Below are 18382 nucleotides of genomic sequence, written 5' to 3'. Positions count from 1 at the left end.
TAAAATTAAATATTACAAATATAACAAATATATAATAAAAAATTACTAATATTTAGTAAAAAATATGTATTATGTTCTATAATTTTATAGTATATTCAAATTAATTCATAAATTTTCATATTTTTGATATATTATTACAATTATTTATATTACCAACTTATATTAATTTGGGGATTTTTATAAATATGAATAAATAATATCAATATTTTTAAATATTGGTATTAAGCTTAAACTGAGATTAGATATAGAATAAATTTATTTATTTTTATTATCATCCAATGAATTTATATATATAATCAACTATATATTGTATATATATTTTATATTATTGTTATTTTATATAATTTGTTTCAAAAATAAAATTTATTGATTTTATTTCAACAAAAACTTTATTGTCGATAAATGTTTTAAAAATTTTAATATTTGTCAAAGCGTTATTAATGAAAAATTATTAACAAATTTCGCCCTCGCTAACAGTATATAATAAATTTGAACATTTTTCAAAAAGATAATACTATTAGTTAAATATTCAACGATGTAACAATTGTGTCGCTTTATCTCGCTTCATCTAATATAAATTTAAATTATTTACAACTTAATAAATAAGCTTTAACGAATATTTTTTTGTATAGCAATGTATTTAGCCATTAGAATCGATTCTTTAAATATATTAATATCTACATATAAAATAATTATAAATAATAATAATATTGCAAATAATATTTCAATGAAAAAATATATATTCATTTTATATCTATTTTGATAAAAAAAATTGCATAAGGTAAAATATATGATAAAATATTAATGTTTAATTTTATTATATATTTTTAAAATATAATTTATATTTATCATATGTTTCAATATGAAATAATAATAATAATAATAATATAAAAATGTTATCTTGTAAATTAATGAATGAAATAATTTCAAGATTGGAATATATATATATAGCTTTTGTAATATTTACAATATTTACTGGAATGACATAATACCTTTTACATTTAACATAATGAAAAAATTATAAAACAATGACATTAACATTATTGATATATTAATACATAAAAATAGCAAAAAATTATCGTAATTGTATAGGACTTATCCTTAAACCCATACATTGCTTTCCAATTAATGCAACTTCACAAACTTTACATATTGTATCTTTAAATTGCGGTAAATAAGTTGCGCCGCATAACGGACATTTGACTTCTGGTTTTCCTCTATAAATTGGAACATATGTACTTGCACATAATGAAAATGGATTATGTTCATCATATACTAATTGATGTTCATCTATCGGATTTTTATCACATGCCTAAAAAAAATGATATATTTTAAGTTATATTTTTTAACAATATATATTAAATAAATACGTACCTGTAAAATCTTTCTAACTTGTTGTGCTAATTCAGGTTTAGGACCTAATTCAAGTAATCTTCTAGCAAATGAAGCAGCAGTTTTATAATTCTTTAATTTGAAAAACATATTTACAGCTATTCTTAAAGTAAGAATTTGATGAACAGGTTGTAAATTGCAATGTGTAAAGTAAGCTGCCATTTCACAAATCCGTTTCTGTTCAGCTAAAGTAGCTTTAGGTAGATTTTTTCTTTCAGTTTCCATTTTCAAACCTAAAATATATTCTCTACAAATCTGAATCAACTGTTGTGCTTCTACAATATCTTGTCTTGTATCAACAACTAATAATGATACACTGAGTAAAATCGCTTGTAATTTTTCTATTGCTTCCGGAAATTTTCCGCCAGTTGTCAAATGATAACATATTTGAAGTCGTTGAACTAAATCAGTAAGATGTAATCCAACTGCAGGAAGACCACTTTTTGGACTTGTATCTTTCCAATTTCTTTGAGGATATCCATACAATGAAGGTATATTTGGTAACGAAGCAAACGATGTTTTAGCACGTACGAAAGTATTCATGAAAAGACTTTGATATGCTTCAAATTCAACTACGCCAATTTGATCATTCAGTAATCTAAATGCCGTTTCGAAGGATCCAGCTAATATATGATCTACAACTAATTGAGAATTATTCACCCAATGTTGAGTAGGTGATATTCCTTTTGTTGGTGGTGAATAATAGCCATCTTCCACCACAACTGTTGTGGTTTCAAGTTCTGGTGGTAAATCTACTTCTTCGACATCCCATCCAGCAGTATCTTCACCTTCAGGAACGTTTTCATTTTCAACACCTTCTTCATCATCTATTCCTAATTCTTCATCATTACCCCATCCTTCGGCTGGCTCGGCATTGTCATCTTCAGGAGCTAAAGCAGCAGCTACTTGACTCTTTCCACGTGACATCATTGCTCCTTCAAAGAAACCTTTTGATACTGTTAATAATGGCCAGTTATTCTCGGCTTGTTGAATTGGTACTGGAGGTCGAAGATATTCTGCTCCTTTTTCAAGAGCAGAAAGTTCTTCGCTCATAGAACTATATTGAATATCGTCTTCTGGAGATGATATACCATGAATTTTTTCCGTTACATAAGCTAAAGAAGCTTGACCAGAATTCTGTAATATAAAAAAATAGAAAATCAACTATAATAAAAAAAATTTAATTCGTATTCTTTTTTTTACAATTTTAAAATTTTTTTTAATTTGTATTCAAGTCATATGAAACATACCCGTAATATTTTTGCACGTTCATAAATATCACCAAGTAACAAACTACCTTGATATTGCCCAGATATATCTTTTCTAATTTCTGCAATTTTTATCATTTTACGTAATTTTTCCAAATTACCAGTTATAAGATAAAGAAATGCTAATTTTTCAAAATTTTTAGTTCTTTGATAACACATTTCAACAACTTGATGATTGCCCTGTAATAGAGCTGCTTGAGCTAAGCTCTCCCAACAAGATTTTTGATCAAGCGATCTTGCAGCTTCTAGAGCGACTTCGATATTTCCGCATTCGAGTGCAAGACCAAATCTAGTCTTTTCATCTTTAACGAAATGTAAAGCAACTTCGGGATATCCCTTCTGTTGCAAATATGCAATTATAGATTGGCCAACAAGATTTGCATTGCGAACCATGTGCAAAACCTCCTCATACTTCCTATTAATTAAAGCCAATTTAAATTTATATTCAGTTGGATCTATTCGAAGAATTCTTGGTCTGCATTCTCTATCTAAACAGTAAACTTGATTGCCTTTGACTCGTGTTACATATATTGGGAGATCTAAAGTACGAATAATGCCATGATCACCATTGTTAATTGCATATTTGATATGATTACTAGTAGTATAAATAAACACTCCAGAATCGTCCCATGCTCCAGATTTTACCCTAGTGTTTTCATGTACAGAACATAAGGATTCTAATCGTCGATTACAAATATTAACAGTATGTTTTGCAAGTAAAGCAACATGAGACATATCGCTAGACCAAACGACGTATCGACATTTAGAAATTTTTACTTCAGCTAATGTTCTTTTTTGCTGAACATCAAAGAGTGTTACTTGATCAGCATCACGTAAAAGAAGCATTCCAGTTCCAGCATAAAATATTTCGTCACAGTTTGGAATTTGCACTTTTTTTGTAACTTCATTTTTTAAATTTTTGATGACCAACTGTAACAAATAATTTAAATATTATTTTTTAATTATTTTTGTTATTGTAAAGTAATTAATATTTCTCTTTAAGTACATACTGAATATGCTCTATCTAACACAGCAAAACGATTTCTTGCAACCCAAATAGCTGTGACACCCGAAGCCCGTTTTGTATCAGCATCAGTATTAGAATCACCTTCACGTGGTATTATATATAGATCATAAGTGCTATTTTCAACATTATTAGGTGATCTTGTACAGATTAAAACAGCATTTTCAGCTTGATTATATGACATACTATAAGGAGGTGTCTTTCCACCTCCGCGTATTTGCATAACAGACGTATCTTTTGAAGTAGTAAAATCCAGTTTTCTAAGAAAACGTTCTTTTACATAATAAAGAACATTTCCATATACAGCATATGCAGGTCTTTCTCTTTCTAGTTTGAAAATAATCATTCCAGAATCATGACCAGCAGCAAAAAGATTTAAGGTAGGATGTGCAGCAAGAACCCAAAATCTTTCATGTTCTCTTCTAAATGTATGCAAACAAGTACGTTTAGACATATCCCAAACACGAATACTTTTATCTTCTGAATTTGAAAGAATTAAATCTTGTCTAGGATGGAATAAAACACAAGAAACATTGTTGTAATGTCCACGGCAAGTATCAACTTCCCAAGCTTTAGCATCATTCATTCGCCACATTTTAATTTGACGATCATCAGCTCCAGAAACAATCAATGGTAATGTTGGATGGAAACATGCCCAATTAACACCTCTATCATGACCTTCCAAAACATGTTTTACAACAGCATCAGCTTGACCAAATAGATCTGTGGTACCAGGATTTTTTAAATGATCTTCTAATCCTCCTGGTCCAGGAGCTACATTTTTCTTTCTTAAGCCAGAAATGTCCCATACTCTAACTGTTTGATCTAAAGAAGCTGATACAATAATATCTTCAGTAAGATGGAATTGTGCACACATTACATAATGATTATGTCCAGTTAAGACACAAATGCAAGTGCGACTTTGCCAGTTCCAAATACGAATAGTTTGATCATCAGATGCACTTAAAATCCATGGATATTCTTGATGAAATACAGTTGTTCTAATATAATCTAAATGACCTAATAAAGTAAAGATACATCTTCTTTGTTTGTAATTCCATACTTTAATCTTATAATCATCTCCACCAGATACAAATAATGGTTGTTGATTGTGGAAACATATTCCACGAACTGGTCCATCATGTTCATCAAATTTATCTAATAAAGTACACATACGATAATCCCATAATTGAATAACTCCATTGTGCAAACTATAACATAACAGATAATATATTTGAAAATCAAAATTTATTTTTTCTAAAAATAATTTAGAAAAAATATCTATCATTTAAATAACACAAAAAAAAGTTTATATACTATATATATATATATATACATACTAATATAACTAATATAACTAATATAAAAAAAATAACTTTATATATAATTCTTTATTAAATAACAATAATTATTTAATAATTATTATTATTTAATAATAATAATTATTATTATATTATATTAAGAATAAAAATTTTTTAATATTTTATTATATTAAAAATCATAGATATTTTTATTTTTTTTTGTTATCATTTAATAACTTAAATTAAAAACATTTTATAATATATACAATACTGCGAATAAGAAGTTATTTTAATAACTTAAAAAAATATTATAAGAAACATGTATATATTATTTACCTTGCAAGAACCCACGGACGTTTTGGATGAAAAGATAATCCTTTTACGCGAGCAGATTTTGTTTCAAATTTTGTCAACATTTTTTTATTAAATATTCAATAAAATATATTTAAAAAATCATTCCTTATTTTTAACCTTAATAAATCCGACACGAATCAAGACACGTCACTAATCTTGCCATAAAGTATATACATTTATAGATGAAGATTAAAGTACGTTTAATATAATTTAAATATATAGTATACAGTATTATTCTATCTTCTTTATTTAATTTTCTTTAATTCAATATCTTTTTTTTAATTTTGTCTTTATATAATATGTCTTTTTTTTTATTCAAATTAATTAATGAATTTTTGAATAAATTTATATTTTACTTAAATGTAATTTATATTAATGTATACAAATTTAAATTATTATATTATCAAATAATGTTAAAGTAATATAATAAAACAAAATATATTCATTCAAATTAGTAAGTTAAAGAAAACTTACAAATGTCATTTTTGGATTGGTTGAATATTCTTAATTATGACATGCGCATGTTCATTTTTGCAAAATATTTGTTTTATTGCTGTGTTACTATTAATCTAAAAGAATCTGAATAACTTTGTTTATATTTCTTAATTATTGAATATTTAATGAAATAATGATGTTAAAAATATTATAAAATATAAATCATAGAAATTTAATATTTTCTATTTTAATAATCGTTTATCTTAAGTTTTCAAGTGAATGCTTATACTCGCTTATATCGAGAAGTTTGTAATCGGTACGTTTTTATAAAATAATGCGAAAAAATAATAATGTTATTTTCTCTTGTTTGTTAAGTTTTTTTATTTTACTTTATATGTTTATTTATGTAAAGTGTAATAAAACACCTTCAAATGAAGAATTGAAAGCTCAAAAATTTCCATTATGCGCTGCTTGTAAAATTTTAATTAATAGTTTTAAAAAGGTGAGTTTATGAGTTATCTTGAATTAAAAAAAGTAACAATGGGAAATTAAAATTTTTTTATTAGTGTACAAATTTAATGTTTATATGTATTAAATAGAAACATAATACATATGAAAATAAATTTAATAATAATTAGTATAATTTCATTTTAATTACATTTATTAATTACATTTAAATTCTTAAATAATATACTTATTTTATTTTTTATTATATAGGGTATAGAAAGGACAAGTCGTGAAAAATTTGATGGTGGTGATAGTGCTTGGGAAGAAAATAAATTAGGTTCATATTCAAAAAGTGAAACTAGATTAATAGAAATACAAGAACATTTATGTAAAGAAGTAGAACGTGGTGAAACTCAATGTCATGTTTTAGCTGAAGAATTAGAGAGTAAAATTGAAGATTGGTGGTTTAATCATCAACAAATTTATCCAGATATTTATGATTATATTTGTATTCAACAGACAAAACGTTGTTGTCCAAAAGATCATTTTGGTCCGCAATGTACACCGTGTCCAGGTTTTCCAGATAGAATTTGTAACAATAATGGTAAATGTAAAGGAGCAGGTACTAGGAAAGGAAATGGTGGATGTTTCTGTGATAAGGGTTATGAAGGAAATAATTGTTCTAAATGTGCAAATGGATTTTATGAATCTTACAAAGATGAAAATAAATTACTTTGTTCTCATTGTCATGCTGCTTGTGATGGATCTTGCAAAGGACCAGGACCAAAAAATTGTGAAAAATGTACAAAAGGATGGTATATATTAGATGGACAAGGTTGCTTTGACATTGATGAATGCATAAAAAGTAATGAATATTGTTCTAAAAATCAATTTTGTATTAATAAAGAAGGAGGATATACATGTTTAGGTAAATTATAAAAAATATATAGAAATATTTAAAAGTAATTTGATTAATTTTTTTTCTTTAATTTAGATTGTGATAAAAGCTGCGATGGTTGTACAGGTGATGGACCAGATATGTGTATAAAATGTGCAGAAGGATATCATAAAAAGGATAATTTATGTATTAGTAAGTATTATATTGTATTTACATAATCATAAGAATAAATTAATTATTTTTTTAATTAATTATATTTAATAATTATATTTTTAATATTTATAATACATTTATAATATATTATAATATAATAAAAAATTATTTATATTATAGATTCTGATCTTTTGGGCCGAAAACAACAAGAAAATATTGCACGATATGCAACATATTTTGGACTTTGTATAGCTACATATATTATTTTTCAACGGAATATTTATATAGCAAGTATAATTGGCTTATTAGTTGGTATATACATATCAGCATCAGAATATATAATAGCTCATAGTAACATACAAGATACAACTGCGAATATGGACATATTAGGAGCAATGTAAAAAACAAAGATTTTACTTTAATAAATTGATTTAATTATCAAAAAGTATAAAAAATGAATTTTTATTTATTAGAAATTGATATTTATATTTATGAATTAAATGTAACTTTATATAATTTGTATAATAAGATTCAGTATAATGATTTTTTTATAGTTTAATACTTTTAATTTATAAATAATATTTACCTTAATATTTATCTTATCTTTATATTTAATATGCAAAACAATAGATATTACACATTGTTATTCTTATCGCTGGCGATATGTCCCAAAATACTTCGGTTATACAATTACATATAAATTATGTAATTGTATTTATATATAATAATTTATATTCCATTCTTTTAGATATATTATTAAGTTTAATGTTAATAATAATAATTCATTTTTATTAATAAAATTATTAACAAAAAACATTAGCCAATCATAGAGCGCATATATACTGTGACAGTAGCACATGTATGTAGTACCATGTATGTATTGCCGGCAAATATAGCTCAATGAATGAACAAATCGAAATAATATCTAATATCTAAATATTTATTAAGTGAAATTAACAAATTATATCATAAATCGAATTTATTCATTATTTAAAATGAATAATGTAAAATTGTGATACAAAAAAAGAATATAAAACTTTTCATCTTGTATGAATAATAAATAATATTTGAAATAAAAAAAAAATAAATTACAATCTATATTAGTTTAAATTAGGAAACATCAATTAATTAAATTAAACTCACTTATTTGAAAATTTAATTCATTATAATATACAAATTAGTTAAAAATCTATTTATTCATGGATTATGATGGATTTATAAAATGTCATAAATGCAATGCCGATTCCATAGATTCTTTGAATTCGAGAAAATTGTAATGATAAATACAGAAAATGATATTCATTATAATTTCGGTTTAAGGATTGTTTTATACTTTATTTTTTCATTTTGCGAATTGAAAGTATCCGTGGAATACTTAAGTTCGGCATTTTGAGAGTGTTAAATTTATTATAATTTATAAAAAAGTTTTTTTTGGATTAGCATACTCATGATATATTTTGAATGTAATGGTGTGTTTATAGAAACAATAGATAAGTAGTTGTAGGCTTACATGCAATCATAAATGTATATTTGAATATTTGTTTAAAATAAAATTTTAATTAAATAATTTTCATATAAAATTATACAATAATAATCATAATAATTTCATTCAAAGAAATTAATGTGAATAGTACATAAAGAAAAATATCTGATATGTAATAATAACATAAAAAAGAAAACTGCTCATATGATTTTTTTTAATGGATATAAGGCATTACTATTATATTAAAATTTAAATATTGAATTTTAACTTTTCTATTTAGTTAATCTCATATTGGAATAAAAAACATTGAATTTAAATGGAATAGAAAAAAACAAAGGTTTTTTAATTAATGCTTCAATTGGTCTATGAATTTCAAATTGATTCAAGTATTAATTTTGTACATGTAAGGATAATTAAGTTTATGTGTAAAAAAATACATTCAATCTTTCTAATCTGAAATCTTAAGTGTGTTTTGATTTGTTCCTATGATTTCAATAAATAGGCAGATTGAGTGTCATATAATAATTCATCTATGGATTTAATAAAGTGGTGTATATATTAATATTTTGGAATTTACTAAAACCTATTCGAGATAAATTTTTGTTAAATAAGGAATTACATAATATGTACATTATATTATATTACACTGAAATTCATTTGAAATAATCAATTAATAAAATAAAATTTGAAATAATCAATAAAAAATATCAATATATTTATTTGCATTAAGGAGCTCTGCTGCGCAAGCGACATTGCAATACACAATCAGTGTTCTCGTTTTTTCGCCGTCTTTCTTTATATTTTTATATTTTTATTCTAATACAAACTTAAAATGCTTATAACTCGTTAATTAAGTTTTATCGAACATATATGTATATGAATTTTTTTATCATTTTAATGTCTAAAATCCATCCAAAGGTATCCCACATAAACACTCTCTATGTCATAATGAATATAGAATTATAATATATATATAAAATATAAATTAAAAATTGATTTGAAAAATTACTTTTTTGATTGATTTTAATAATTAAAATGAAGAGAGAATAAATAATTAAAAAGATATATTGTTTATTTCTTACGAATATCAAATCGATTTTTAATTAATCTTAACTCTTATTGTATAAACAAAAAATTTAAATATTATTTATATATATATTTTTGTTGATTATTTTATATATACGTACAAAAATAAAAAGTCTATATTTGGGAGGAAATTTTTTTTAAATTATCTTTTTTTTAATGATGTATCTTTTTTCTTTAATTACCTTATTAATATAATTACAAATAATATTATAATTATAATATATTTATAATTTAGAAAAAAAATTTATTTTACTTTCTATTGAAATTTTTTATAAAATAACTTTTTCTTTTAAACATTTCCTTTTTTGAAAAATTTTAAGTATATATATATTTTACTAATTTAGTTGACTTTTTGTTCGATAGATGTCTATGATGTTATTCTTTTTCTCCTAATAAGAATAACTATATGTATTTGATATATATATTATATATAAGGCATCAAAAAGTTGTAACATATACTTATATATCTTGAAAGATGAATTTTAATTAAAAAAATTAATTAAAAAAAATTTATTATAGATGTGACATATATATTTTATCATTTATGAAATGATGAAAAATAATATTTTTCATTACACTAATAGCATTATTCATATAAAGCAGAAAAATTGAATATAAAAATTCTATGTGATATATTTTTATAAGATATTTAAACTTATAAGAAAAAATATAAGAAAACTAATAAAATAAAAATCGTAAGTTATGTAATATTATAATTATTATAATTGTTATATTCGTAAAATTGAAATATATTATCTAAAAAATCGAAAGTTACAACTTTGATTGATTTTAATAATTAAAGTGAAAAAAAATAAATAATTAAGTAAGAAAAGATACATAATTTAGAAAAATTTCCTTCTAAATATAGAATTTTTATCTTTACTTATAAAATAATTATCAACAAGTAATATATAAATAATAATATGTATATTACAATATGAATATTTTCTATGATTATAAACATATTGTAAATTTATATATAAAATGTATATGTGCGAATATATGTATTTTATCAAGCTAAAAGAACATCTATTTATATAATATTTTTGTAATATTTTAGTTTATTTCATCATTTACTTTTAATTACATAAAATAAAGAAGTTTTTAAATTAAAATTAAAGTAAAGTAAAGTAAATTGAATCTATTATAATTCTTTATTTTTATTTTTATTTTTATATTTATTTTATTTTATTATTAAATTATAATTTATCTTTTGTAATTGTTATTGTAAATTGAATATATTTATATCATATAAGAAAAATTGTTTAGTATTAATTTCAATTAAAAGAAAAATTAAAGTTTTGTTATAAAAATATCATTAAAAATAACTAAAATATTTAATGATCATTTAATATTTCAATATAGATATTTTTATCAATCAATACTGTCTAATTGCGTAATATTTTGATAACGAAACGATTTCTTATCAATAAAAAGAAAAATTTAAATTTTAATGAATTATTTATAAAATTTAAAACATATGTAAGTACAAACTATATAAATCAAACATAAATCGAAATACTGAAAAATTAATTGGTTGACTATAATATAATATAATGCATTACTTTATTACTCAGTGGAAAAATTTTATAACAAAACACTTTGTCCACCACAATTGTTGGATTTAACGATCCATTCACAATCCTGATGAATATTCACGAAAAGCAGTCAAAGTAAGTTGACATTCGCAGTTATCCTCAATTTAATTCGTCATATGGATAGCCTGTAAAATCAGTTTCTGCACTTCGCGCGCGATCCTATTTGCACTTTATCGAATTTGACAAGTTGATCTAACTTTAAATGTAAATAATCTTGAAAACTTAAAAATAACATAATGGAAAATAATCTAGGAATATATGTGAAATAAATATATTCATCAGCTGTAAAATTTGTTTCAATTAGGAATTAGAATTTATGTCCAGAAGTTTTGATATCACATATGAGGTTAGTTCTTATCTAATTCTAAATGTTTAAATTTAATTATATTAACGAATACATTTTATTCTTGCAAATGATAACAATCATCAATTACGAGCCATACATTTTAATTACTTAATTATATCGTAACAGATTAAAATAATATTATAATATTAATTGTAAATTGTATATGTATATATAATATTATCATGATATAACAATATTATATACTCTTCAAATTTTTTTTTAATGCAAATTTTTTGATAATCTATTACGTCGTAAATCTAGTTGTTTTCAGATATAAAACTTCTTTTGATCCTAATATATTAACGTTATTAATAATTCGAATATCGCATGCTATTGGTAAGTTTCATAATTCATATATGTTTTGAACTAATTTAGTCTCTAACCTAATTATAAAATTTCAGGGTAGAAGAATTAAAACGATATTCATTTTATTCAATGGAATTTTAAGTTATTAAATGAAGAGCACTGTTTATCTGAATTTATATGGGAGCGCTCGTTGATCTAGGACGTATGCAAGTAAATATGTATGCAATTTCCTGTTATTCATAGACAATCGTCTGGAATCCTGAATTAAAACCGATCATTAGGTGGTTGCAGGCTAAAGGGGGAGGTTTCCTTCGTGGAAGGTGGAAATTCGCGGAGGTGTCTGCATCCCGAGCCCAGGTCATTTCAGGTCGAAAGTTCGTCGGGCCATACATCTCTCTATACATAGAAGCGATTTACCTCTCTTCCCCCTTGATGCTTCCACCCTTTCCTCTCTTTCTCGCGCATCCTGTCCCGTGGACTGACAGCTGAAGCCAGAACTGACTGAAATATTCATCGGCACAAGGCGAACGAGGCGCGACTGAACGTCGATCTGTCAACCTCTTTGACTATATAAATATGGACTGCCATCGAGCTTTTGCGCATTATATAGATTTATAACAGAAAAAGAAATATTTTCAACATTTTACGATTATCAGTGGAAATGATTTAACAGGAATTAAAATTAGGATCAATGTTACTTTGAATTAGAAAAAAAGATTTTTTTTTTCAGTAATTTTTTTTTAATTGAATTGGATTTTGTAAACATTTTTTCATATTTTTAATTATAATAAGCACTATTTTAGAGGATAACATAAATTTGAATAAAACGTATGAAGATTTAAGATTTGAATAAAAAGCTTTGTGTGTTTCAGAATATGTTTGTCAAAAGGCTATTATCTAGGGATGATGCTTTCGCCATAGATTTCAGGAAACAATGGATCATCAGGACTACTGAGAAATTTAAAGAGACAGAGATTTTGAATCATAAAAATTATAAAAATATGACTATTTAACAGCCACATTAGTTAGTTCTCACATTTTTTCTTAAATACAATATATTTCTTTATTTTTTGTTTAAAACGATCAATATTTAAATAGAATTTAAAATAATCTCAAATATGGCCATTTCTATTTTTAATTTCTTTGCTTAAGTTCTTCATACGCACTCACACTTCTTTCTCAACAGAATTTTCTCAAATCAAATTTCTTTAATTAACAAAATTCGATAAGAAAACCCAATTCCAATTCTAATTTAGTTCTAATATCTAGCATTAATATTTCGATTTTTTTTTTTTAGTTTATTCAATTCATAAATGTTTATTCGTGACTATAATGCATTCAAATGCAAAGAGGCAAGGGGCGCGAAACGCTTTCGTATGCTTGTTTGTCGTCCACACGCAGGACGATCAGAGGGGGATGAGGCTAACTAGACATCGAATTAAGCCAGCACTCCGAAACGCTTTTAAAATTTAAATAATGCATCGTTGCCTGTCTCTCCCTTCCTTTGGCATCGGAATTTCTCATTGTCCGCGTTCCTTCACCTGTCGACCCTCGTTGCCTCGACTTTTTTGCCAGTTTTTGAGAAACGCCTGGACGTCGCAACCTGTTACCATCGACGGACCAGGCCGAACGTCACGACTTCCCCGTTCGTTCCAAAGCCGGACGGAAACGGAGGTGGCTGACAAGGATACGGCACGAAGGAAGAAAGTTTCTCGCGGATCCGAGTTTCAGAAATATCGCGTGTTTCCCGTAGATATAATAAAAACCGGATTTCCAGCTGGGCCATCTTCGGTAATTAACGTTGAATCTTTTATGAATTTTATTGGGTCGCTCTCCCCTCGCGTGTCGATCGTATATTCGTTTCGCCGGCGGAGAATCGGATAAACGATATCGATGGACGTTATATTTGAATAACGCGTTTGACGGAATCACAGGGACGGAATCGACAGAATTGTCGAGATGCATATCGAGAATGGAAATCGAGAAGAATCGAAATATTGGAAAAATGCTTAAGAAAGTATAGAGGATGCTGGAGGAACAATTAAAAATTTTGAAGGACAATTAGTGAAATTGAAAATAAATTCTTTCTCTTCTCTGTTTATGTTGATTTAAGGAAAAGCGATAGAAGAAGGAAGAGGAAATATTGTAATTGGATTATAGAAATATATTTTTGTAACATCATATCGTAAACAGAGAAGAGAAAATAAAAATAACTAAATAATAAAACTAATCGTTATAAATGCGTAAATATTTCTTACATTGTTAACGAATGTTATAAATATCTCTATTTTTTAATGAGACGAATCATTTATAACTATAATTGTAAACAATCTGTTCTAAAATATTATTTATGAAAGGAGCATGAAATATAAAGTGAAATTTCAAATATCAGATATACTAGTATAAACGATCGTTTATTATCGAGTGTACGATACATATCAGTGACAGTACAATTAGCCATAAGTATTGGTCAATCGATCGTTCAAGTAACAATTAGTCGACGATTCCATAAGTCAAGTGTACAATTATAATTTCAAAGGAATATTTTAATTCATTTGAGAGAAGGGCTGATCGAGTATCGTGGATAAAATTGAATAAAGTGCAGTATCATGAAAGAGATTTCTTTTGGTTATTTTTATTCGAGCGCAGATCTACAGCATCAATTTGTTTTTAACGTAAATACATCGGGATTAAATCAATTCCTTTCGTGCGGCTTTTTATATTTTAATCAATATAATATTCAGATCTTTTTTAAAATGGAGAATTTATAACAAAAAGTATAAACAGTGATTCGTATAATATTTTCAGATGAAATTAAAAATAAAAATAGTAAATTATTATAATTATATTGATCATATAATAATAATAATACAATAACTATTAACTATATAATTTTTATCGCCAACATAAATATTTCTAATATTCTTTAATAGAAGAAATATTGCTATCTTAATTATATGATAAATCACATTCGTCGAATCAAAGAAATATGTTTTCAGAAATTGTGCTGTCTCTGAAGTAACAGGTGCCATAGGCAACAGGCTAAGTTGAAGTTCTACCCTTTCGTGATTATGATTATTGCCCGAAAGCCAATATCATAATCAAGGCTTTCTGAGCAACAATCAAAAGCATAAAGAGCGTTTTACTTGATGTACTTCCGGTGAACGATGATGACTTCTTCTTAAGCTGAAACGGAAAAAAAGAAATGTTGTTTGAAATCTTCTTGATAATTTTTTTCGTCGCAAAAAGTAAGTTTTTAAAATTATAGTGGAAATGAAACAGTAACAATGAAATAACGGTAATTCTATTCTAATGAAGATTTCATGTGAAAAAGCTTGGAACGAAAGATATCGAAACTACCTTGCACGGTCGTCAATCTTCATGGAAACATGATTGAGATGAATGGAGTAGCGGAGTTATCAGATCATAATTTTATTACATCGTAGGATATCGAACACAGTTGGTAAAGCAATATATGTATGTACCGACTGCTTTTTCTCTTTTCATTTATTTACGCAAAAGAAACATTTGCGATTTGAAATTTTATTAAATTTGAAAATATACATTTCTCCTTTTAATCGTGTATTTCAAAAAATTTCTTCCGATTAAAATCGAAATATTTTAAAAGATTCCTTCTTTATCGACTGTGTTGCTATTTTAAATTACACGGCGCGTATTTAAATGTTTCGCACACAGCGTAAAAATTATGATTCAAATTACAATTCTTACATCTATTACTTTTACAACAATATTATAGAATAAAAATTATCAACAATAAGTAACAAATTAAAAACTAAATCTATCGATATATCTACAATAATTTACAACACATTATATATCTATATATCAAGTCAAATACGAACAACGATACGAAAATTGAAATCATTGAAAACTACAAAGTAAAATTAAACAAACTAAAATTAACAAACTACAAAAGAAAAAGGATTAAAAACATCTAAGCGACTAATCATACATAAATATTTCTCTACAAAATAAACGAAGACGTGCTACTGAGTAAATACCACACATCACAAAGTCCATATATTACTAGTGGGAAAGTTTACCAAGGTCCAGCTGGTGGTGAAGCGAGAAGTATGTCTCGTGACTGGGAGAACCGGAAGCGGAAGCGTTGGACCACGACTGCCGGAGTCCCGGAGTCGAATGACGTAACTTCGAAACGAACGGAAGGGTTGCAGGTGCAAAAGGGGTAGGGGTTGCTGGCCGTGGTCAGTAGTGGGGGCGCGTTCCGCTTCTGCGCAGTGGGAAACGGCGCGATGATTGGGAGGGGAGGCAGTCGTTCAAAATCGCGACGAGCCGTCCCATGCTCGACGTCCATTAGATATTCTCGATCTTTGTAATTTGACAATTAGTCGACGGCAGAGATGGAACACTGTCAGTCAAACGGTTGATGCAGCGGCGGGGTCGATGCACCGAAGGATGATTTATTTTATTAATTAGGCAACACTGTCGCTTCCGCGGATGCCTGCCACACGGAGACAGATCCAGGCACATTCTTGCAATTCCGGATACGTCAGAAGCATTGATTCCATTATCCTCTGTGACCTCATCGTACTTTTTGTATCGAATATATAACGAACAGGTTTGAAAAGTCTTTTTTTGCTCTTCTTTATTGCTCATATTTATTTTTATTTTTATTTTTTCTTTTTCTTTTTCTTTTATATGTTTTAATGAAAATTGTATTTTCTTTTAATCATATACATATAATACTTTTGTGTCATTTACATACTTTTTTATTTTTTTTTATGCATTAAAAATGAACCACCATATAAATAAAAATTATCATTTTTAATGATTAGAAGCAAAAATAGTGGTTTCTATCGATTTTTGTGGAAATATGGGAAGCATCCAAGCTCGACATAACTCATTTTCGTAATCAGCTGGAAACGGAGATACGATTACATTATGCAGAGTATTCGAGGCGAATGTCGTCAACGAGATTAAGCCTATTACGAGGAAGTTCGTATTAAAATTTCAAGCTTAAAATCGAACTCGGAGAAAAGTCATTTTCGAAAATAGAGGTAGGAACTTTGTATTCGAATTATTTAATAACGATTCATTCCGCAAACATTCAAAAATTATCTTTCCATAATAAATTATATATAATACGTATTTTAAACATTAAATAAAAAAATCATGCATAAAAAATCCAAATCAAAAAATATCCATCTCACAATCACCAATTCAAATCTAACTGCTAATTTTTCTTCATTTCGTTGCCCTTCAAAACCAATAATTCCAGCATCCAATTTTACTTCTTTAAAAAATGAAACATTGTTTTTTCATAATATTCGATAAAATAACTGCGTTCTTTCAAAGAGAAAACTCGTATAAATCCTCGCAGACACGTATGACATATATAATCTTTATATATCATTGTTCTAGGATGGGAAGAGAAGAGGAGGGTACGAGGCGAAGAGAAGGTGCATTGCCCTCGAATCCAGGGCCACCGGCTGGTTCAGGATCGTCGGGCATCGGAGGGAATCAGCCTGAACGGGTTAGAGGCTCGATTGTGATACAAGGTCATCCGACACGAAGCATGAGTAATCCAGCCATCGTGGTCAACGACATGTTATGCAACACGGCTGTGATAATCCTTTGGTGTCGGTTCTCCGCGCCTCCTCTTCCTTTCTCTTCGATCCAGACAGCCTCCACTCGCTACATGATCGTTGAAACGAAGCTTGGATCGAGTTGAATGCGGGACGGATGAAAATGGCGGATATATGCGCGTCCATATTGCTCGTTTAAAAGGGGTTCAGGATGATTTTCCTCGAGGAGCGGAGGAATATTGATTCGTTCGGGGAAGATATTTTTAAGCTGTTCTTGGAAAGGGAAGGAAATGCTTAATTTATACAGAAAGAAGCGAAGATCTTGCGTCTTCCGAGTTTTCGTTTCTTAAAATAAAAGAGCTTTAATAATTGTTCACGAAGCAAGATTGCACTCGATGTAATTGTAGTGTTTCTTCAACATCTCAGATTTTCTTTTTTTCTCTTTTTTTTTTTTACCTTCGTATTGATGTTGGAGAAAGAAGACCGCTCGATGTTGGAAATTTTTAAGAAAGTTTTCAAGTCTTGTATCGTGCGTATAACGGATTATTGGCTGGGTCGCGGTTAGCAAAGATTTTGAAATAAAGCAGGCTCTAGTTTTTCCCGGTGGATCAGCTCCTTTCTCTTTTTAGACACGTAATCCGATGTGTGTCGTGCTTTTAGCCTTGTCCCCGCGTTGGAACACGAGTTTTTTACCCTCGAAAATCCCGCCCATCGACTACGTACG

General features: G+C 27.0%; 2 protein-coding genes and 2 long non-coding RNA genes across 6 annotated transcripts; 3 read left to right on the top strand and 1 right to left on the bottom strand.

Annotated features, from left to right (window-relative positions):
* Window positions 1-924: 924 nt before the first annotated feature.
* Window positions 925-5511, bottom strand: LOC107996626 (coatomer subunit alpha). Its single transcript, XM_062071110.1, has 5 exons — window positions 5322-5511; window positions 3671-4895; window positions 2643-3590; window positions 1375-2529; window positions 925-1312 (listed from the first exon to the last, which is right to left on the bottom strand). The coding sequence occupies exons 1-5, from the start codon at window positions 5399-5401 to the stop codon at window positions 1076-1078; spliced, it is 3645 nt and encodes a 1214-aa protein (XP_061927094.1). The 5' UTR covers window positions 5402-5511; the 3' UTR covers window positions 925-1075.
* A 320-nt stretch (window positions 5512-5831) lies between these two features.
* LOC107994292 (cysteine-rich with EGF-like domain protein 2) lies at window positions 5832-7727 on the top strand. Its single transcript, XM_017051120.3, has 4 exons — window positions 5832-6276; window positions 6492-7149; window positions 7216-7311; window positions 7453-7727. Exons 1-4 carry the CDS (start codon window positions 6109-6111, stop codon window positions 7671-7673), a joined length of 1143 nt encoding a protein of 380 aa, XP_016906609.1. The 5' UTR covers window positions 5832-6108; the 3' UTR covers window positions 7674-7727.
* Window positions 7728-11206: 3479 nt separating this feature from the next.
* LOC107996732 (uncharacterized) lies at window positions 11207-15669 on the top strand. Of its 3 annotated transcripts, XR_009828828.1 has the most exons (7): window positions 11207-11323; window positions 11419-11785; window positions 12047-12121; window positions 12187-12301; window positions 12373-13882; window positions 15091-15339; window positions 15410-15669. It is a non-coding gene; the product is annotated as an uncharacterized LOC107996732 (long non-coding RNA). The 3 variants fall into 3 exon arrangements; XR_001765862.3 differs by lacking the exons at window positions 15091-15339; window positions 15410-15669 and adding an exon at window positions 14026-14793; XR_003697436.2 differs by lacking the exons at window positions 15091-15339; window positions 15410-15669 and having other exon boundaries at window positions 11419-11514; window positions 12373-13205.
* Window positions 15670-16309: 640 nt separating this feature from the next.
* LOC114577406 (uncharacterized) lies at window positions 16310-18042 on the top strand. Its single transcript, XR_003697457.2, has 3 exons — window positions 16310-16691; window positions 16909-17130; window positions 17495-18042. It is a non-coding gene; the product is annotated as an uncharacterized LOC114577406 (long non-coding RNA).
* Window positions 18043-18382: the final 340 nt, after the last annotated feature.

This window comes from Apis cerana, linkage group LG2, assembly GCF_029169275.1.
Source record: "Apis cerana isolate GH-2021 linkage group LG2, AcerK_1.0, whole genome shotgun sequence".
Taxonomy (NCBI): domain Eukaryota; kingdom Metazoa; phylum Arthropoda; class Insecta; order Hymenoptera; family Apidae; genus Apis; species Apis cerana.
Note: the sequence above shows the minus strand (reverse complement) of the source record. Positions and strands in the feature narration are given on the sequence as shown.

Excerpts from the sequence above, each read along its gene's own strand:
- LOC107996626 (XM_062071110.1), bottom strand. The coding sequence starts at position 5,401 with ATGTTGACAAAATTTGAAACAAAATCTGCTCGCGTAAAAGGATTATCT. Across the intron at positions 4,896-5,321 it reads CGTCCGTGGGTTCTTGCAAG|TTTGCACAATGGAGTTATTC; the intron begins GTAAATAATATA and ends GTTATGTTATAG. Across the intron at positions 3,591-3,670 it reads TGTTAGATAGAGCATATTCA|TTGGTCATCAAAAATTTAAA; the intron begins GTATGTACTTAA and ends TATTTGTTACAG.
- LOC107994292 (XM_017051120.3), top strand. The coding sequence starts at position 6,109 with ATGCGAAAAAATAATAATGTTATTTTCTCTTGTTTGTTAAGTTTTTTT. Across the intron at positions 6,277-6,491 it reads TAATTAATAGTTTTAAAAAG|GGTATAGAAAGGACAAGTCG; the intron begins GTGAGTTTATGA and ends TTTATTATATAG. Across the intron at positions 7,150-7,215 it reads AGGAGGATATACATGTTTAG|ATTGTGATAAAAGCTGCGAT; the intron begins GTAAATTATAAA and ends TCTTTAATTTAG.